This window comes from Trachypithecus francoisi, unplaced genomic scaffold (genome assembly GCF_009764315.1).
Source record: "Trachypithecus francoisi isolate TF-2019V2 unplaced genomic scaffold, Tfra_2.0 Contig01461, whole genome shotgun sequence".
Lineage (NCBI taxonomy): Eukaryota > Metazoa > Chordata > Mammalia > Primates > Cercopithecidae > Trachypithecus > Trachypithecus francoisi.
Genome location: NW_022681433.1, coordinates 7,468,554 through 7,491,819, shown reverse-complemented (window position 1 = coordinate 7,491,819; position 23,266 = coordinate 7,468,554). Strand labels below are relative to the sequence as shown.

Sequence of the window (23,266 nt, the reverse complement as noted above, 5' to 3'; positions counted from 1 at the left end):
AACGTTACACTTTAATAAATCACTTTGAACCACTTTTAGTGCAACGAAGAGAACTGGGTAAGGGACAAAGGGAGGATTTACAGAGGATTCTCATTCTTGTTCTAATGCTGACTTACAAGGGAGGTTTCTGTCCAGCAATGCTATTCATTAGGAAGTTGGGGTAAATCATTCACCTCCTGGAACGCTGGTGCCAAGGGACTAATACTTAGGCTTATGTTGCAAGGTGTTGTGATGCTGTGAATTGCACTCTCAAACCAGGGACTAGCTTAATTGTTTTCTGGATCAAAACTCTAGTAAGTGGAGGTAAAGAAATAGGTATCAAGGACTGCCAGCCTTGTGTGTCTAGAGCACCAGAAGCCCCCGGTGCCAGCCCCGAGTTGCCATTCTGAATTCTGGGACTCAGAGCAAAGCAGTTATCCCAGCCCTGCCACTGTGTTCTTATTTCCACAGAGATAATAATAACTTGCCTTACTTGCTTGCTGTTAGGAGGATCAAAAAAGATTGAAGAAATAAAGGCCATATGTAAACTATAATGTGTCAAGTAAATATAAGTTAACCATGTTATATTCAAAGCAGCATAGCTTGAAAATTGCATAGATCTTAACTTTGTAATATGCTCCAATTTCTGTATAATATAGGAAACTGAATACTGGAAGTAGGAATTTAAACACTGAAGTAGAAATCATTATAAACTTTAGGTTAATGTTTTAGGGGGAAAACAAAGACTTTTTTTTTTTTTGAGACAGGGTCTCATTCTGTCTTCCACACTGGAGTGCAGTTGTGCAATCTCAACTCACTGCAACCTCTGCCTCCCGGGGTCAAGCCATCCTGAGTAGCTGGGACCACAGGAAACACAGGAACCATTGTGCCAGGCTAATTTCTGTATTTTTTTTTTTTTTAGAGACCAGGTTTCACTAGCCTCCCTTGGCCTCCCAAAGTGCTGGGATTACAGGCATGAGCCACCACACCTGGTGTAAAGATGCTTTAACATTAAAAAGTCCGGTAGTAGTTGGGTTTGGGGCAATACCAATGTTGATGGAGTATTTAAGTAAAATTCATGTTTGAGTCCATATGATTGATGAAAAACACTAAACAGGCTATTTTAAGAAAATGTGATACAATCCGTATAGAGATAATTCAACGTGCCTTTCCACTAGTTCCAAGAGCCTCAGTTGAGTAGGGACAGGAGACCTGGGCCAGAGCAGTGGAGGGGCCCCAAGAGAGGGGCTTCCCTGACATCAGCAGCTGCACTTGCCTCCAGGAGAACTGGCAAAGCTGCCGAACTCCTTAACCCCTGGGTCTGGTTCCAGGGAAAGGAGGTGGTCCTGAGGTCACTGGCACAATCCACACATTTGTGACTGGGAGTCGACCGCTCTGTGAAACTCTCTAAATTGGAACCATCCAAAGGAAAGTGGGAACAAGTTGCTCTTGGTAGCAAGTCAGAATCAAGAGATAGTGCATATAATAAGCTCTTACATAATCAGAAAATGGTTGCATGTTATCTCCTCCAGGTCAAAATGCAGCAAGCTGAAAATTTTAAATGCATAAAAAGCTCACATTAAACAAAATCTGATTAGTGTTATACAATTAATTTTGACCTAGAAGTTAAAGACACCTAGAAGTGCTAATTTTTCAAGAACTTGTTAATTTTAGAATGAATTTGGACTCTACTTTCTTTATGAAAATGATACTACTTGGTATGACTTACCTATCACAAATTTCAAGTTAGTGCTGGTCAGTTCAACCAGGTTTCAACTAGAGTTGAAAAGGACTTCAAGGAAAAAACAGAATGTGGAAATGCTTGTTTGGAGCAACTTGTTGATTTTGAGGCAATGCGTCCTACCCATTTTAAACTTCTAAAAGGAATAATTACAAATGTTGGCAGTGACATACAAGTACATTTAATATATTTGCCTCTCTTCTTGAGTTTCCAAAATTACTTTTCAAAAATGAATATAAATTCTTACAATGCTGAATAGTGATTACATTACCAGTTAATTATAAAATGAAATTATTGCCTATATGCATAATTATCTTTTTAACATTAGACTCATCAGTCCATTCTTTAACATGTACACAAGAATCTGATCCATTCCCTATCTTTACTGACTTAAAGGGAGAAGAAAGGAAGGAAGGAAGGAAGGAAGGAAGGAAGGAAAGAAAGAGAAAGAAAGAAAGAAAGAAGGAAGGAAGGAAGGAAGGAAGGAAGGAAGAAAGAAAGAAAGAAAGAAAGAAAGAAAGAAAGAAAGAAAGAAAGAAAGAAACCTAAACCCAGGAGTATCTAACAACCTACAGCTCTTAACAACAAAGCTGCTAAAAATAATGACAATAAAAAATTAAAAGCTGTAGTGTCTATTGATTTTCTTGGAATATCTGTAATATAAAAAAACATAAGATTTTGGCTAATCACCCATTATTAGATGCATTTGCCCCACATTTTTTTTTTTTAATTCATCTTATATACTGAGAGGAAGAAGATAGGAAAGGTTAAGTAAAATTTAAGTCGAAGTTGGTTTGGATGGAGAACTAATTTTGTTTTTTAATACTGATGATTTTTAATAGTACTGATATGATTTCATTAATATAGGCTCTCCTTCTCTTTCACATCCTTGTATGCTTGCATTAAGTAGCCAAAATTTTGGGGGCAATATGCTGGCTAGGCTTATGACTTTGTTCTCCTTTATTGCTCCATGGGAGTTCATCCCATAGCCCAGATTTATTTAGTTATTTATATTTTTGTTTTGAGACAGTGTTTCGCTCTGTCGCCCAGGCTAGAGTGTAGTGGCGTGATTTCTGCTCATTGCAACCTCTGCCCCCCAGGGTTCAAGTGATTCTCCTGCTTCAGCCTCCAAGTAGTTGGGATTACAGGCACCTGCCACCACGCCTGGCTAATTTTTGTATTTTTAGTAGAGACAGGGGTTTCACCACATTGGCCAGGCTGGTCTTGAACTCCTGACCTCAAGTGATCCACCCCCCCATCAACCCCCCAAAGTACTGGGATTACAGGTGTGAGCCACCACACCCGACCCTACATTCCATATTTAATCAGAGAAAGTGAGAAATGGTCTTTAGTTAAGACTGAACATCCTCCACAGAGCTCAATATTAATCTGGACAGCTGGACAAGCTCAGTTCTTCCAGGGGAGTTTTCCATGCAGCAATTCCAGGATCACTCTGTCATTGTGTGGAGGTCCTCTTCTCTATGTGTGGGTGATATCTCTCTTGAAGAGAGACTTTCCCCGATATCCTGGGGAAGGGATCATCTTCAGAAAGAAATTCTCTCTTCTCCCAGGTGACTGACTCTCTGAAGCCAGGCCATTGCAAGGAGGGAGAAAAGGAAGTTGGCATATGGTACTCTCCTTTGTTCATTGCTCCTTTGGTCTACACATCAAGGTATCTAAAAGGTCTGCTCTTGGATTGCAAGAACACTGATGGTCATTGTCACTTGGAGGCAAAGAGGGAGGTAGAAAGGAAGTCATCTCTGTTATGCCAGTAAATGAAGAAGAACAAGTCATATCTTTCCCTCCAGATTATCCAGAGTCAAATGATTTTCTGCATTTACTTCATTTCTGTTTTCCATAACCCACTACTTCTCAAAGTGTGCACTGGAATCCGCTGGAGGACTTGGGAAAATCCAAATTGCTGGACTCCAGCTCCAGAGTTTCTGATTCAGTGGTTCTGGAGAGGGAGCTCAGGGCTTTGTAGGTCTAACAAGTGCTCAGGTGATGGTGATGCTGCTAATTTGAGAACCACTGCCCTTACCTACCGTTTCTCAAAATGTGAGCCATGGACTACCAGATCCTAATCACCTGGAGTACTTGCTGAAACACAGGTTTAGGTCCTTAGTCAGAATCTCAGGGTGTTGGGGGTCAGGATGACAAACTTCACCAAGTTCCCAAGTGACTCTCATGAACTCTAAGCTTTGAGTCTACTGCCTCATCTCTTAGGGCTGCATACTATTTAGATGAGCAGTGTCATACTAAGGGAGGATGCTCAGCTCACCCTTAACTACAGAGGCAAACAAGATGCATCTCAAGTGCCAGCTGTGCTCTGAAACATATTTCCTGACTGGCTAGGATGCAGGCCATGCTGTGGGAAGGAGGCATTGGCAGCCCATCGATGCCACCCTAGGCTGAGAGTCAGAGGGGAAGGTGGTCTTTGGAGATCTGTCTAGAGAATAGCAGTAATTGGTAAAACTCCAAGGGGAAGGAGACTCTTAGAGAATCAAGGTGGTTTGGGTGGTCTAGTAGGCCCATGACCTGTAATGGTCTATAATGGTCTATAATGGTCCACCCTACTGAAAGTTCCTTCTTAGGCAGCCTCAGCTGAGAGCTCTTTTCACCCTCCCCCTGGCCAATGCTGTTGAGTAAAAGAAGGCCTCCAAGTAGGCCCCAGAGGTCTTTATTCTCATTTATAAGAGCCTCTTGTCTTCATGAAATCAGGTAACAATCACTTTGACATTTGCATCGTTTAATAATTCCCAATCAACAATTTGTGTCATTTAATAAATAATTCCCTTTAATAATGATACAGACCCTTCACCTGAGATAAATGAATAAGAAACTTTCTAACTGACTTCACGTCAGTTTTAAAACAAAAAACGAGAAGGTAGGGTTGAGGTGCTCATATTGTGCATACACAGCCTCTCCAACACCAGCACTAGAACCCACTGAGAGGCAGGCTCAGGCCAAGGTCACTGCAGCAATCCCTGCTCCACCCTCTCAATCTCACTACCTTTAGCTCCAGAGCCATGAAAGGAAACTGAGGGCTAAAAGTGTGTTTAACAAAGGTTCAGCGAATACAAATGGGAAACTCTTCATAGGCCAGTCTCAGGTAGGATAAATGCTTTAACAGAGACCTCCAGAATCTGAAAGATTAACTTCGGTGATAGAAATGATACAAGATGGTAACGTTCTTCTATTTGTGGGCAAATCTGGGTTTCCTGAGTCTTCACTAAGCACCTATTTTGAAGCTCAATGCTTTTTCTTGCAGCCAATATGCTAGACTCCAGCAAATCTGTTCAACCGCTCTAACATGTTCTAAAATTATAAACCGGAACCTACACTCGCTTAAAAACCTCACACTCTGAGCTTCACACACCCTCTGCTCATCCTGTGTCAGGAACAAGGCAATTTCTTCAAAATCTCCTCTGCGGCTTTACCTGAGCTGGTGGAGGCAGGGGACTTGCTGCGCCTGGATGGTCCTGGGCTCTTGGTGGTGCTCCTGCGGGATGATGAAGCTATTTTGGTGTAAGAAGTGGACTTCACCACTCGACATTCTGGGGAAAGAACAACAACCACACGTCATTATGGGTTAATGGCACACACACCAACTCAAAATGCACAATAAACCTGGAAGTAGAAATATACGACCATCCTCAGTCACATCTACTTCCCACCAGCCAGATTCTTGTCTATGACAATGAAACCAAGAAAACAAAGAGGAAGGACAGGATGAGCTTCTTAGACATGGAAGTAAATAATACTTCAATCCCCCTAGGTTACATTCCTTACAATAATATTTTGGCTAGATTGGGAGTGATATGGGCTAATAAAGAGGTGTTTTGTTGGGTTTCTCTCTACTCACTCCTTGAGTTATCTGTATGTGTGGGTCTCTTAGGATAAACTGTTGTTGCTTCCAAGGAAAATGTTAGAAGAAAGGTCAACCTCATAAACCAAGAAATGTGGTGGTGGAAGATCCCACCCAGCACAACAGGACCAAGTTTATTACTGTGGGTCCTCACGGAGATAGTTGTGTGTCTTTATGATATGTGGGAGATGTCAGCATTTGCTTGGAAGAGGTAAAACTGGTGAAGAGGTGGTATTTCCCTGCAACAAGGGCATCCTGCCAGCCTGTGCCAACACACGAAGCTGCCACAGAGCTTATATTGTGTCTGTGAAATGGTTTGTGGCTTGAGGATAAGAAACAACTTCACTTCCATTAGATTTAAATTCTCAGTGTTCACGTCCATTACATTCAATGCTGAACATCTTAAATGGCAGAGAGCTTTCTATTTCTCTTAATGAGCTCCCTTGACCAATTATGATGCTGTGCAAAGCCACATATCTTGTTCTCAAGAAACTGCTTCTAATAATTAACAAAAATTGTATGCTTGTAAGGATAATCAATGTTCACTGTAGATGGAAAAATATAAAGCATATTTTAAAACACCCCCAATAACCCATGATCAAATGATACTTTATTTTTGGAGGGGGGTTATACAAACTTCTAGAATTTTTTCTATGCATTTATATACTTCAGCATTAGGATTTGTTCATACATGTTGATCTGTTACCGGCCCTTTTCACAACACAGTATCTTGTGAGCATTTTCACTCTGTTATTTAATGGCTGTTGAGCATCCAACTGCATGGAATACCATAATTTACTTAACTGAATTCCTACTACTGAATATGTAAATTGCTTTCAGTATTTCACTGTTATAAATAATTACTCAGCGACACCTTTGTAAGTGAGTATGCAGTTATCCTATCATTCCCTTATGACAGATTTAGTCCCTGGCACTTGACATTTAGTTTCTAGTAGCCAGAAACCAAGGGTACACTGGGGGTGCTCAGAAATATTTACCGACACTTTACTTTTTAAAAAATTATAAATTCAAAATTAAAAAGATAGCAATACCTATTTGTTCTTTCCCCTTCAGTATCACTACCTTTGTGATATTGTTCTTTCCCCTTCAATATCACTGCCATTTTTTTTTTTTTTTTTTTTTTTTTTTGAGACGGAGTCTGGCTCTTGTCGCCCGGGCTGGAGTACAGTGGCCGGATCTCAGCTCACTGCAAGCTCTGCCTCCCGGGTTCACGCCATTCTCCTGCCTCAGCCTCCCAGCCTCCCCAGTAGCTGGGACTACAGGCGCCCGCCACCTCACCTGGCTAGTTTTTTGTATTTTTAGTAGAGAGGAGGTTTCACTGTGTTAGCCAGGATGGTCTCGATCTCCTGACCTCATGATCCACCCGTCTCGGCCTCCCAAAGTGCTGGGATTACAGGCTTGAGCCACCGCGCCCGGCCATCACTGCCATTTTTAATAGTGTATGGATCTTACCATAGCTTTTCTAAGCTTATATAAACACATATATACATAGCCAGGTTTTTGTTTGCTTTTTATAAAAATGGCAAAATAGCGACATATTTTATATATTTTTCATATTTATATATTATAATCATCTTTCTTGGTCAATCCATAGCAATCAAAACTGTTTTTCTAAACTCTGCATCATATTTTGTAATATGTTTATATCACAATTTATTCAATCATTCCCCTATTGATGGAAAGTCAGGTCATTCCTTAGGGATTTCTTCTTTGTATTTTCCAATTTAAATAAAAAATTTTAGAGACAAGCCTGGCCAACATGGTGAAACTCCGCCTCTATTAAAAATACAAAAATTAGCCGGGTATGTTGGTGGGTGCCAGTAATCCCAGCTACTCGGGAGGCTGAGGCAGGAGAATCACTTGAACCTGGGAGGTGGAGGCTGCAGTGAGCCAAGATCTCAAAAACACAAATAAATAAAAATAAAAAATTTTTAAATTAAAAAATTTGCTGAACAAAGTGGATTTCATGAGTTGAAAGAGAAGAACTTTTTAAAAGCTCTGAATGATGCCCTCCAGAAAGTCATCAAACTCAAACAAATTGTACTTTTTTTTTTTCCTCAAGACAGAGTCTCACTCTTGTTGCCCAGGCTGGAGTGCAGTGGCATGATCGTGGCTCACTGCAACCTCCACCTCCCGAGTTCAAGAGATTCTCCTGCCTCAGCCTCCCAAGTAGCTGGGACTACAGGGCACCCTCCACCATGCCCGGCTAATTTTTGTATTTTTAGTAGAGATGGGGTTTCACCATGTTGGCCAGGCTGGTCTTGAACTCCTGACCTCAAATGATCCACTCACCTCAGCCTCCCAAAGTGCTGGGATTACAGGTGTGAACCACCGTGCCCGGCCTCAAATTGTACTTTTACAGACAATGAGTGGTCATTTGCTGGGTCCCTCACTGAGGTTAGGTATTACATTTTCAAAAAATCTTTGCCAATTTCTAAACAAATATTGGATTTCCTTTTTTGAAATCTGAATTGGTTTGATTGCCAGTAAAGTTGTACATTTTTCCCACATACATATTAGCCATTTGGATTTCTTCTTTTGCAATTACTTATTTATGTCCTACTTTCTCTTATTGGTTTGTAAGAGTATATTCTATATGAAAATCTAACACTTAGTCTATCATGTTATAAATATTTATCTTTGTAGGTAGTTGTTGAAATATGTTAGCTTTTCAAATGTGGTGAACCTTTTTAGGATAGTAGTTTTAAATTAAACTACTTTCACTTTTCCATTATATATTTTAAATCGCATTTTACGCTTTAGTAACAACAAACTCATAATTATTCCAGATCTCACTCTGATGCCTGACTTTAACTTTAAAATTTTTCTTCCCTATCCATGCAATTTCTAATTTTCTAAATTCAAAACATGTTTCTCTCTCTTATATATCCTGAATTGCTTCATATAAACATCATTTTCTACTTTTTTTCTAACATCTAAACCAACAAAGTAGTTTAAATTGTTTAGTAAGAAAAGATGTGAGTGTTTATGAAATACAGATGTTATAAGACAAGAAATAGGAGGTAAGTCATGGCAGAAAGTGTCTCCTAGAGAATCTCATGAATTGAAATGGGGAAAATGAAGAGGGAAGATTAAAAAAGAAGAGGAAACAAATTCTGCCTTGTGATATTTCTTCTTCCTCCACTTGTTTTTATAGCCCAAAGCAAAGAGAAATGAATCAGGACATTACAGAGCCTGCCCAGTCTTCCCCAACAGTTACTTGGGCCACTGTCACTGTTCTGGCCTGCCCAGTGACCCTGCAAGATATTTCTGTTTAAAAAAAAAGAAAAAAAATCTATGCATACAGAAATATTGACAAAAATTAAAAGATAGGAGTAACCAAGAAACAACATTAGTAACGTCAGAAAATACAATAGGAAAACCAGGAACATTCACATAGGACAATGCCTGAGGTGTCCCTGGAGATTTTGATTCACAAAACAAAGCTTTGGAATGTGCCAAGAAGATCTCAGATTAGTTCATGGCTCGGACCACGCCACTGACAACACGTCCTGGAGTTTGTCCTAGCTTAGGCCTCTGCCTAGCCTTTTGGAAGTACACTAGTAACCAAACTGGAATGCCACAATGTTGCTGGCCCATTGGTATGCTTCCAGGTACATTTTTATCACGTGGCCACTACGTGCCACGCATCGAGAGCTGCAGGCATGCTGGAGAACAACACAAAGTTTTGGAACTCAAAACCTTTACCATCTGGTAGTGGTGCATAGAGTCTTTTCACCAGTGAGGCCTCTTTTTGCTAATTTTTATTTCATGGACCTCATGTTTGAAAAGTGTTGGTTTATGCAACACATTGCTATTAAGTAACATTCAATTTTCTCATTTTAAATCAAAATCAAGATGATCATGAGGGCAGATGACCAGAACTTTTTGTCCCCGGTTATGAACATTCAGAGGTCACATAAATTTAAAACAATAATTTTAAAAGCTCAGTATCTAGTGAGCAAGAATGAATAGTTGAAACAGAAAGCTACCAGATGGTACACATTGTTAATAATACCCATCTGTGACCCACAGTGTGCATTAAAAAGTTGGTTTTAGGGTTCATGGCATGCTGTTTGGCACAGGTGCCTGGGTTGCTAGCTGCGGCTATAACTACCAATCAGCAATCCAGGTCTCCATGGTACAACCAACCTTACCACACTCAGTTGACATTTTTCCGAGTACCAAAAAGAAACTTGGTATTTCTGTGAAGCAGCTCTTCTTATCAGAAGAAATGTAGGTATTTCATTAAATGTTTGAAGTATTGGAAAAACTTGTGGCCTCTTATCCTGCTTCCAAAGCTTCCCTTGCTTCTCTTGAACTGAGCTCTCACCATATTATTAATCAGTCAGAATTATTCATTTATTAGTCTGTCTCCCCACTCCTAGTACTCCTAGTACTCCATTGGGTACTAACTACTTCCTGGCATATTAAAAATCATGAATTAGCTGCTAGATAAATATCGGCCCGAATTGCTGCTGATCCTGTTACTACTTGTGTGAACTCTTGGTATTCACTGAACTAACCCAAACTCTCATTTTACACCCGAGAAAACTGAGTCTCCGAGGGATGAAATGACTTGCATCAAAACCCAACTTTCTTGGGTTTGTGACTTCCTCACCACCCCCAGTATCTGATGCTGCGGCCTAAGCAAGGTGTTCCTTGGTGATAAAAGCCTGGGAAATGTTCTACTGGTGTCCATGGTCAGTGGCAGACAAATGGGTGACGGTGCATCGGGGAAGAACTGCAAACAACTGCTCTCACATCAACATGAAATAAGAAATTCAAGATATGAAAGCCACGTGTCTATCAAAATGTTTATTATATCAGAAAAAAAGAAACAAACCGTCTTTCAGAAATGGAGTTATAATGAAGTAATAGCTTGGAGGATCATGGAGTCTGAAAGATAATTACTAATATTTCAACTCTTGGACCACTTGCCTTTAGGATAAAGTGATACTTCATGAGTCATATTGAGGATTAGAATAATTCCAAAGGCTTGGGTTGAATAACAAAAAAACAGAAACAGCAACAAAAGATTTATAGTAACTGCATTTTCTAAAATGGGTCAACATAAATCCAGTTGGAGAATATTGCAGTGCCAAGTCGTAAATTATAAAAAAAAACAACAACACAAAAACTCCAACCATATTTCCAAATAAAGTTTAGATTTTCCACGTTTTGATTAATTTAAGTGGGAACTGTATTTTATAATGGTGAAAATGCAGGGAGGAACAAATGCTGCATGGCTTTGGAGAGAACGCCAAAATTTACATCAACTGATAACCACAATTTTGAAACATTGTCCATAATATGATCTAAATGGCCAGTAATGTAGAAAACCTTTTTGTTCACACAAAGGACATTTGCATAGCCTCAGGCAAGGAAGAAAGCAGTACCTTCCATTCCCCCTCTCATATGGGGGCATTTGCCTTTGGGGCCATCACTTCTTTACTCTGATGTTTCTTGGCACCCTTATATTTCATTGACCAATTCTCTAAGAGGGCTGTATTTCCTTTGGTGGTGGAGAAACAGGATAACCCTGACACTAAGAAAGATGACACCGAAGGACTGTAGGTAAGCCACTTGAAGGAAGCTAACAGATGGTAATTTATCTTGCTCCTAAAGACTGCAGGCTACCCAAAGGACAGGAAATCAGATCAAACTCATGAACTGGTTCTCTGATGACTGAACCTCCCATAGCATGCAAGCAAGTAAGCAACATTGAATTAAATCTGTGCTCTATTTAGTCCCTACATTCATTTGAGGTGAAAAGTATCATTCCCCACACGATCTATACTAGCGTTAGCTTTACAAATGTTTTGGGGATTTATACAAGTTAAATTGTTTCTCACCTTCACCCAGGACATGAACTCAAGAAATGGGCATTCTTTGATGGACAGATTTAGAGAGACAGCCCAGATGGTGATGCATAAGGAGGAGGTGGAACATATTCTTTGGCCACATTCCCGGTGGCAGGAGAACCTCCACTTAGAGAGATCCTCCCCCCACTCAGAAACAGTTGGTAGGTAGGCTGAAGTGTTACAGAAGGTGCTGAAGAATAGAAACGATTACAGAATTCCACCACAGGCAGCAGTGGCTCACCTGAGCTCACACAGTGTCCATGCATTCAAAGGGGCCACTTATTCCTTCTGGAGAATCTTGAACAAGGCATAGGTGAAGTCCCTTGAGTGCCTAGACAGTCTTGGTGACATGCTGCATGCTGGCTAGGGAATAGTCTTCAAACAAGAAATGGTTTTTCTTTTCTAGTCTCTTTTTTGAAACCAACCAGCATAAAAGCACTCTTAGGCAGAGGCTTCTTAATATGTCTCAACTCCAAATTCAGTTTTCTGAACTGTTCAGGAAATGGACAAGTTCATCTAGAAGAATCCATCATGAGCGGTAGATGCTTTGTGCTTTCTGCCTTACCCTGATTACAAAGGCAAGCTTCCTCTTAATTTGGCAAAGGTACGAAGCCTGTATATGGAATAATATTCCTCTCTGTTGCTATATGCAAAATAGAGTGAGGAAGCACATTCAGTTCCACAGCCTTTTTATAAAAATGGCACAAAGTCAATGACAAAAGGAACTTGCAATTCTGATTCGCCAATAAGTTGCCCCTACACGTTCATTTCCCTCCCCTTGGGAGGTGCCCCTCTAGAATATTAAGGCTGTCAATGGTTAACGAGTCAACTGTCTCCTTAACTCAGGAATATTCTCTTCTCCTGTCTCCACTCTAACCAAGTGGTGGTCCAGCTTCCTTCTGAGCACCCCCAGTGCCTGGGAGATTCATCACCGCCTGCCTCATGATGTTTTAATCTTCCAGCATCCTCGGTCTCCAGCTTGTCGGCCTAGTTGAGCTGAACAAAGTCATCCTGATGTAATGGACAACTAAAGTTTACTTTCTATAGAAACGTTATGATTTTCATACTTCACAGCAGCATTACAGGAAAATCGACATGTAGGCTTCTTGAGGAAAGGGTGGGCCTGCATCTAGTAAGAACTGAGGCCCATCGTCTTTCTTTTACTCCACCTGTTTTCTGAGTGAACCCTGACACCATAGTAAGATTCCTATCCTACTGCCTGTGGGGTTTCAAATAAGTGCTGCTTCCCTAAACTCCACATGCAGCACGTCTGGAATAAAAGCAATCAAGATCCAAACACTCTAAAACACAGCTTTTAAAAACAGGGCATTAGGCCGGGCGCGGTGGCTCAAGCCTGTAATCCCAGCACTTTGGGAGGCCGAGACGGGCGGATCACAAGGTCAGGAGATCGAGACCATCCTGGCTAATACGGTGAAACCCCGTCTCTACTAAAGAATACAAAAAACTAGCCGGACGATGAGGCGGGCGCCTGTAGTCCCAGCTACTTGGGAGGCGGAGGCAGGAGAATGGCGTGAACCTGGGAGGCGGAGCTTGCAGTGAGCTGAGATCTGGCCACCGCACTCCAGCCTGGGCGACAGAGCCAGACTCCGTCTCAAAAAATAAATAAATTAAAATAAATAAAATAAAATAAAATAAAAACAGGGCATTACAGTGGGAGGAGGGAAATGGGGATGGTTAAAGGGTACAAAAAATAATTAGAAAAAATTAATAAGATCTAGTATTTGATAACACAACAGGGTGACTATAATGAAGAATAATTTAATTGTACATGTAAAAATAACTAAAAGAGTATAATTGGATTGTTTGTAACACAAAGAATAAATGCTTGAGGTGACAGATACCCCATTTACCCTGATGTGATTATTATGCATTGCATGCCTGCATCAAAATATTTCATGTACTCAATAAATATATACACTTACAATGTAACCATAAAAATTAATTATTATTTATTTTATTTTATTTTTTTGAGATCGAGTCTTGCTCTGTCACCCAGGCCAGAGTGCAGTGGCACGATCTTGGCTCACTGCAACCTCTGCCTCCCAGGTTCAGGTGATTCTCCTGCCTCAGCCTCCTGAGCAGCTGGGATTACAGGCACACACTGCGACACCCGGCTAATTTTTGTATTATTAGTAGAGACGGGGTTGTGCCATGTTGACCAGGCTGGGCTCGAACTCCTGACCTCAGGTGATCTGCCTACCTTGGCCTCTCAAAGTGCTGGGATTATAGGCATAAGCCACCACACCTGGCCAAAAATTAAAAAATACACAAAACACAAAAGTAAAAAAGAAGGCATGGGGCAGACTGAATTGGAGACAAAGGCATCGGCTGGAGTAACTTAGCTGGAGAGTAAAGTCCCAGAAACTGAGATTTTAAAAGGACCTTCTAAAAATATAGGGGCGTATGTTTAAACCAGCACTTCCACTGGCCCACCACAACTTCCAGAACACCCAGCTCAGCACTCCAGATGGCGCCCACGTGTTCCTGCACCTGCACGGGGCTCTGGAGGCACTGCTGGGAGTTGAAACCTTATGTAACATCTGCAGAAGGCTTTATGGCACTGGGATTTTCTGTATTAACATCTCAAGAGTCACAGCTCAGATCTACTGTTCTGATAGTATGAATGATTCTCCTTTCCAAACACTTTCCTTTTCCCTAACAGTCACATAAGAGAAAAGTTCATCTTTTCCTACATAACGGTGCAGAGGTCTGCAGGTTTCCTGAGGGATAGGTGGTTTAGCTCCGGGAGATTGCTCGGTAACCCAAGTTCCTACTACCTTATTTCTGTCAAACCTGAGTGCTCTCATCCACAAGGGCCCCAGTTGGTTTATGTTGCCTTGTCTGAGTTTCAATCCTGGGGGAAAGCAGAAAAAGAGGAAGGTTTGCAGACACCAGGCATGAAAAGCTGATCTGTTCCTTGTTCTACCAGAACTTAATTTCCTCAATTTGATACTGATCTTTCCTTTTTCCCACATGTCATTTGCATATTTTTGTGCCAGTTGCTAGTGGTGTCCTTGGCCTCACCCACTAGATGCCAGTACCACTAGATGCCAGTAGCTCTTTTCTAGTTATGTGACCAAAAACATCCCCACACATTCCCAAATGGCCCCTGAGGGCATATTACCCCTGGTAGAGAACCACTGCCAATGTCTTCATTAGGCAATGTTTCTCAGAGGGGCCCTCAATTAACTCTTACATTCTTCCTCCATGGTGTTCATGAAACCATCACCAACCACCTGCTTGAGTCTCTAAACAATGCATCCATATATTCTTTCTGCAGGTTTGGCAGGCATAAACTGCGTTTTGGGCTTTACACTGCAGTGTAGGTGATGCAACTGACAATGCCGAAGGTCTTCCAATAGTCTGTTAAAACTGGAGCAGTGCCCATTGCTTAACCATCCTGAGAACATGGGAACATGGGGCCTTGGTTTCTTAGCTGAGAGTGTGGAGGATAAAGAATGTCATGGGGCAGAGGTTAGAGAAAGAGACTTGCACACTGCTGTGTGTGAACCTGAGTGTTGCAGAAGGACCACAAGCAAGGCCCTTGATCAGGCTGCCCTCTAGCTAAGGTCCTTTCCCTCCCAGGTACCACTTGACCTCTGCAGTGACCCTTTGGAAACAACTCCAAAATTGTGTTCCTCACTATTTTGGATTGAATACAAGTACACATGCAAGAGATTATATTGTTCTTACCTATTGAGATGTGGGGATTTTCAACTTCAGTCATTAAGCCTGGCAGTATTGCCTCAAAAATACAAACATGTACCCCTTTTGCTGGTTGGTAGTCTGGGTCTTATCTTTCTGAATCCTGAATGCAAGTGTAGTTGGTACATTTGTTTTCCCCATAAGAACCCAACCTCATTGGCATTAAAACGTGTCCCAGAAGACATCCGTTTTTTCTCCACCATGGGTTCGCAGCTGGGCTTTGCTCAGGGTCTGCTGCCTTTTCATTGGCCCATGAAGCTTCACCAAATCTTCATCTTTTTGAAAGTAAAGCAGTTATTAAAACTGAGAAGGCCCACATTGACTGGCTCTGAGCTTCTTCTCATAAAAAACCCATGTGTCTTCAGTGAGAGGTTTGAATAAATCAAAGATGCCAAGGGCCTTTTCTCCCACATGTCATATGTTCCACATTGTTCAGCCCAAATACAATGCCCTGTTAGTCTTCACTGACGTCTGATCACCTTGAGAGACTGAATATACAGACGAACAATGGCCAGACCATGTAACAAAACAGAACTCTGACTCATGACCTGCAGCAACCCGCTGAGGAAAAACCCCCTTTCTATGACAGCCTACCGGAAGGTAGCACACTCTAAGTCAGACTTGCAGAAAAATCAATAACAAATTACAATGGTCTAGCTCTAGTAACATTCCAGGAAGCCAAACAATAACCCTTGTAACAACTGACCTTAAATTAGCCAGGATTTAATAAGTGACAGCGTCCCTAATTTTTGTTTCCACTTCCAACTTAGCACCAACTAGAAAGGGTCAAATGTGCACCTCTAACCAATCCCACCAGGGTGCCCCACTTCTGGTTAGCCTGCCTACATCTTCCCCACACCAACTGCTTCCATCAGGGTGCAGGGAAAGCCTTCCCTTTTTTTCTTCTCTAAAACACTCCTACTCCTCTGCCTGCCTGTGAGTCCCTGCCAAAGCACAGATGATGGTGGCTGACTCCTTGCTATAGCAAGTTCTGAATAAATGGCCTTAGTTTGTTCTCATTTGGTCCGTCTTCACGGATGTGCACAGCACACATGGCTCTCCCTTAGCTGACTGCAGCACTTGGCACTATGGTGGGTACATTTCTCTTTCTGTTACTCATATGTCCGATTCCTTGTGGCCACATTTATTCCTTGTGACACCATGGAGAGTGGCACCCTGTCTCCCTGCCAGTCTGTCCTCTGGCACTTGGATAGATACCATTTCTTGAGCTGACCATAAAACAAAGCAGCTAACTTCAGTTGAGGGGCATATCATGTGAAATAGGCCCACCTTTATCTTCTAGAGAATCATGACAACAGCTCACACGGGAAAGAAGATTGACTGCGGAAACAGCAGGTGGACATCTCCAATCTCACGCTTACGCTGAGCCTACACTCATTGGATGGACTCATGTACATAATGGTACACATCTGAATTTTGATTTTCCTTTATCTTTTTCCCAAAGTGTATGCTTTAGTTGCCGTAACAAATCACAACAAACTTCGTGGTTTAAAATGACCAAAATGTATTTGCTCACAGTTCTAGAGGCCAGAAGTCTGAAATCAAGGTGTTGGCAGGTCTGGAGTCTCTCCAAAAGCTCTAGAAGGGAATCTGTTCCTTGTCTCTTATAGTTTCTGGTGACTCCAGGCATTCCTTAGCTTGTGGCCACATTACTCAAATCTCTGCCTCCATCTTTACATGGACTTCTCTGTGTATCTGTGTTATTTCCTTGACCTCTTTCTTAGGTGGACATTTCTGATAGGATTTTGGTTCCCACCAGAATAACCCAAGATAATCCCCTCATCTCAAGGCCCTTAACTTAATTACACCTGCAAAGACCTTTTTCCAAGTAAGGTCACATTTACACGTTGAAACCTTTCAGTGACTACTATTTAGCCTGCTACGATATGTATGACATCACTTTGATACCAGCCTCTCTTGAGCATTTTTGTCAGGAAATTTATTATTGCTCCACTGCTTAGAACCCTTCTAGGACTCTTTGTTGCTCTTCGAGAATATCTTTAGAGTAGCCTGTAAGGCCCCTCCCTGCTTCAGCTTTCTCTCTCCCTTTTCTTTGGGTGCATTATTTTAGTTTCTTAAATACACTAAGTAACCTCCTCCCTCTGGGCACTGGAATATTTATTTCCCTGCAAAAGGAACAATTCCTCAATACTGCCACTTTGCCTAGTTAACGTTCTGTTCATACTTCCACACTCAACTTAAATTCGTACGTTTTGCAAATATTTACTGAGTCTCTGCTGTTTTAGGTGCCAGGATACTGTAGTGTATCAGTTGACAGGGTACCTGCTTTTGTGGAATTTACACTCCAGTGGAGGAAATGGGCCTCAAACAAACAAAAGCAAGAACAAGAGCTGAGTTTATAAGAACTTTGCCATGAATTAAAAGGGTGATGTGACAGTGAGGAACTGAGTGAGTGGTTTCTCTATGCTGGTGGTCAGAGAAGGTCTCTTGGTGTGGAGGACGTTGAAGCTGAGCTCCGAACACAGGAAGAAGTCAGCCGTGGATAGATCGAAGGAAACAGAGGCAAGCAGGCACCAGATTAAGTCAAGATTGAAACGACCAAGTGAGGGGCTTGGGTTTTACTCTAAGCAAGAGAAGTTAGGAGGGGTTTACGCAAGGGCAGTTGATGCAGTTTAGATATTTGACCGTCCAAACCTCATGTTGAAATCTGATCCCCCATGTGGGAGGCAGGGCCTAATGGGAGGTGACTGGGTCATGGGAATGGATCCCTCCAGAATGTCTTGGTGCCATCCATGAGGTAATGAGTGTGTTCTTGCTCTGTTAGTTCCAGCAAGAGTTCTCCCAACAGCAAGTTGTTAAAAAGAGCCTGGCACGTTCCCTTCTCCCTTGCCTCCTCTCTCCATGTGATCTCTGCACATATCAGCTCCCCTTCCCCTTCCATCATGAGTGGAAGTAGCGTGAGGACCTCAGCAGATGCAAATGCTGGTGCCATGCTTCTTGTATAGTCTGCAGAACTATGATCCAAGTAAACTTTTTTCTCTATAAATTACCCAGCCTCAAGTATTCCTTTATAGCTACACAAATGGACTAAGAAGTGATGTGGTCTGATTTGTGAGTCTAAAAGAGAACTCTGGCTGGTGTGTAGAGGAAAGATTGCAAAGTGGTTATTCTGGGTGAGAAAGAATGGTGGCATGGCCTAGGATGGAGGTGATAGAAACGGATAGAAAAGAACGACTTGGATATGATGAGGAGAAAGAGTTCGCAAAGCTTAAGGATGGATTGCACAGAGGCAGAGAGACAGGCAATCCCAGCTTTTACACTCCTTGTGTATGTACTGACGATCCTGCTGATGGCCTTGCACAGTGCAGTGGCTTCATGTGCCAAAGTGCAGGAGAGACCAAGAGTCTAGAAAGGCCTACAGTCTTCCTCTAGATAAAGGACAGACATCCCAGCTCTTTAAAACTGCAGATTTCCTGCCCTTCCCTGAACCTACTGACTTAGACTCATTGGAGGTAGAACCTGGGGCACTTAAAAAAATTAAAAACCCTTGTGATCCCAATGGCATGGATCCACAGACCAGACAGCTCTTGCCATTCTCCTATGGATCCATAAGAAAATTACCAAGGGAAATCCAGAGGTTTGGGGTTTGAAGTAATTGTGCAATGTGCCACTTGGAAAAAAAAAAAAAGGACTAAACTGAAAAGTATGAGGAGATAAATTAGCAAGACAAACTGGTCTTGAAAAATACAGCAAGCATCTGTCCTCCTTCAGATTTTATCCCAACTCAAATTTGCAAAAACAACAAACAATTATCCTGAGACCCAGCTGAAAGCAGACTTTGAAAGTGAAACAAGAGTTCATATATATAGTCAGCTCATGACCACCTGGTTTTAATTAGCTACAAGATGGGAAGGATCTGAAAGCTAGATAAGAAACAAGAAATAGATAAATTACTCAAGAACGGAGAGCTAGAAAATGAAGAAGAATTCGTCCAAGAGAAAAGAAAAAGGAACAAAAGGAACTCAGAACAATAAAAACAGCATAACAATGTGAACTGAAATAAAATTTGACTATCTCCTTGGGTAAGGCTCCTTTAAGCCTGACTTTATCCCAGTCGTGCAGAAAAGCAAGGATAAGTGTGCATCTTTGGTTTGGTGGCATAATACTCAACCTACTCTAGCACATGCCCCAGTGGGTTGGGGTCAACAGGTCTGGAGAGGGCTCCCTGAGAAAGTAGAAATGCTTGGAGTTTCTGGGGACCACACAGAGATGACAGTCAAGAACTCCAGGTGTGTCATTCACAAAAGGTAAGGGTATTGTTTCGGATAATGACTCGTCATAGTTTAGATTACAATAGGGTCCATTCTTATTCCATTAAAACAAAGCCATAGGCTCTGTGTTGCCCAATACCTTGGGTCACTTTGGCTAGGGACATTCTCTAGCACCTTGCAAGGTGAGCCTGCCTTGTTCAGGTCATCACCAGGTCAGTGAAAGAGGACCAGGCTCTTGGTAGAAGGAGGGGCTCCTATATAAAGGAAGATTCTGGAAAGCTTCCAGGTGTTCTGTGAAGTGGGCACCAAGCTTGACTGGGAACAGAGATTGTCCACCAGGAATGAGGTATCTGTGTTTGGCTAGAAGTCAGCCAAGGCTTTTCCTGAGAAAGGACCTCCAACCTGAATCCACCTTGGGTAAATGAGATAAGACAAGACTTGGGAAGATTATTCTCCAACCAAGATCATCTCGGAGCCTGCACTGTCTTCTCAGAGACAATAAAAATAAAATTCTCCCTTCAGACTATACTAGAACAAAAATAAATAAATAAATAAACAAATACAAATTCAAGTGGGAAACCAAGAACAAAAACTCTAACTGTAAGGCCAGGAACAAAACATTCAGACTGTTGTATAAAGAAAGTAATCAGAATGTCATAATAAATGACAGGCTGAATGAAGCTCTGTGCTTATTTTAAAGGGATCAAGTGATACTGAAGAAGAGTGATGTGAACATACTCCTGAGCAAAGTCTCACTGGGATGGAATTTAATCAAGAGGTTTTACTTTCAAGGAATAAGCACAATCGCAGAGGCCAGGAAACTTAGCCGTTTCAGGGAATTGGTGGAGTAGCACAAATGTGTGTTTGGCAGAACACACACAAAAATCAGGCATTAAATTAGGCATACCCTAAAACCTTCAAATTCATATTTTTATGTATAACTCACGTTGCTGATTTGTCATCTAAAAATGAAAATGATCAGGGCCTTACCATGCAAAAGTAATGATAAAATAATGATTGTGCGGTCTTAAGAAATAAAACTTTGGGAATACTTTGTGATTGCTTTTCAATAATAAATAATTACTATGGTGATGGTGATGGGTGATGTTCTGTACCTAAAATAATAGTACTGCCTAGAGGAGAGAAGTAAAATTGTAGTAGCAGGTATTCTCTTACACAGCAGGGAAAGCTGCTAGATAAAGGCAAAATAGGTTTTGTTTTGTTTTGTTTTGTCTTAAGACAGAGTCTTGCTCTGTCGTCCAGGCTGGAGTGCAGTGGTGCCATCTTGGCTCACTGCAACCTCTGTCTCCCGGGTTCAAGCAATACTCCTGCCTCAGCCTCCTGAGTAGCTGGGACTACAGGCACATGCCACCATGCCTGGCTAATTTTTTGTATTTTTAGTAGAGACGGGATTTCACCCCGTTAGCCAGAATAATCTCGATCTCCTGACCTCGTGATCTGCCTGCTTCGGCCTCCCAAAGTGCTGGGATTACAGGAGTAAGACACCGCGCTCAGTGAATAGTTTCTTAAGAAAACTTTCATTTCTTTCCAAGGGGCTACTTAAAAATATGGCAGCCAATCACGTTTCTGGGCAATGGTTTAGATATTGCTCTAAATATTGGCAGGCTTTAGAATTAATGACTTCTTGGAGATTGCAGAAATACCTATCCTAAAGAAGCAAAGGATGTTAGAAAAAGCTCCCCCTGATGTCGCATAAGCAATGCCACTTTTCTAAAAGCGTTCAGAAGAATGCCACGTGTGCGATCCGCTGGAGAAATGCAATTAAGTGCTGCATATGAATTAGTTTCTGGTGACTCAGTTATGTCTATGGGTTTCTAGGCTACTCTTTGAAGAAAGCAGCATGGGAGAACTCAGGAAACAGGGATAAAATAAATTCTTTCCTTTTTATCATAACTCGGTACATGAACCAGACAACGCCCACATGTTAGGATAGCTTTTGTGGAGTCTGTCAGTAGTTTTCCTGACATTTTCACTGCTCCAGAGAAAACAGCAAATCAGGTTATTTCATTTAAAGATTAAATAGGATAAAACATTTAGAAAACCCGGAGACAAAGTCTCACAGGTTCAATATGAGTAAAAGGTAAATTTCTAGAAGCTACACTTGATAGGAGCTTCAGTAGATTCTAAGCTTCCCCATGGCCAGTCCTCTTTCAGTCATTCTCTGCTGAGAAAGCAACTGTGTTTTTAGCTGAATTCCAACTGCCCTAAACGTTAGTTGCAATCCAATTGGAAAGAAGAACTAGTACTGCGTTGCTTATATTTTTGGCAAAATGAGACTCTGTCTCCATACATAAATCCAGCTACCTACAGTTGTCAGTCACATAAGTGATATACTTGCTAACAATGCTACATGTTAGTAAATTGCTTGGGGAAATTACAGGTGATCCAAGTGCCACAGGTGACCTGTTTGAGTGGGCAGGGAGGTGAGGTTAGAACACCTGAAAATGGCTGAATCAAGTAGAAATGGACATTCTTGGGAAACATCTCAGTGTTAGGCTGGACTTGCATATTTAAGCAGCTCCAGTGGGTCTTTAAGTACAAGGTGGAACCTCTTAAAGCCGTTCACAATCAGCCAACATATCTGCCATCATGTAAGTGACCTGCTGTCCTGTTCTCTGGATTTCTGGGGCATGATCTGGTTGCTCACAATTCCCAAGGGAGGCTGGACTTGCTTCTCAGCCCTCTCCTGTCACCTGGCTTAGAGGAAGTTGCTTTGAAGGAAGAGACTGGGTGGGAAAGACCAATGAGGAAACGGGAATTTGGGAAATTCTGTTTGAAGAGAACGGCCATTCGTATCATTTTAAAAACAAAACTTCCAGTTTCCTATTCTGTGAAAAACCAAAGGCAAACAATTATCCAGGAACTGATCTTGTGAGCATAATTTAATCACCTATGTCATGTGGCTAGATTATTTTCTTAAGGACAGAGTTATACCAATAAAAATAGAAGCTTTCAAGCCAGACACGGTGGCAAGCACCTATAGTTTCAGCTACTCAGGAGACTGAGGTGGGAGGATCTCTTGAGCCCAGGACTTCAAACTTGGACAGCATAGTAAGATCTTGTCTCAAAAAAAAAAAAAAGAATCCTTCAGAGGAAAGCATGTTCACACATACGTATGCAATGAAAATTTACGAATGAAAAAGTTCTCCTGGAGTCCAACAATTTCTAAACAATTTCTTCTTTTTATATTCTTTCACATTCATCCAATGTAAGGTAGACATTTTAAGAGTGAGTTAATTATCAAGGATAATTCTATGTGTCCTAGTCTGAAAACTTCAGATTTCCTTTTCCTCATTTTTGCCAAAAAGTCTAGTATTTATTATCCTGTTTCTCATGTTCCCTTGTTACTTGACTTTCCTTTTAATGAGAAGTATCCTTCCTACCAACTGTCTAATAAAATCTTTGGTTGTATTGTTTAATTTTAAAGCACCCTCTTCATGAACCATTTATCTATTTTCCCTCCTATTCTAAATGACAGACATTAAATTACGTCTCTGAGTACATGTGATTAATCTTCAATTCCAAAGTGAAGAAAAGAAGAAAAGGTTAGAAACATCTGAAGCCTCTTTTCTTTTTTATTAGGAGAAAGCAGACTTTGGGTTGAAAACTTGATTTATTTCCCTTAAACCTATTTGAAGATCACCTTTACAACAAGGGGTCAAACGTGGCTTGAAATGAATTCCCCATGCAGTGCTTATGTAAGTCCCTGGGTTATAGCATTTCAAGGCTAATAAATATTGTAGTCATACGAAAGCAGCCATCTAATGTGACAGCATATAGGCTTTTGGAGGGA

At 41.4% G+C, this 23,266-nt stretch overlaps 1 protein-coding gene across 3 annotated transcripts in view; it reads right to left on the bottom strand.

The window, feature by feature from the left end:
- DCLK1 (doublecortin like kinase 1) overlaps positions 1–23,266 on the bottom strand; it is a 359,681-nt gene that overhangs the window by 97,191 nt on the left and 239,224 nt on the right. For all 3 annotated transcript variants that reach the window (XM_033235344.1, XM_033235370.1, XM_033235334.1), the window contains exon 5: positions 5,161–5,277. In XM_033235344.1, the coding sequence (XP_033091235.1) occupies positions 5,161–5,277 (117 nt within the window). The remainder of the gene's footprint in view (positions 1–5,160; positions 5,278–23,266) is intronic.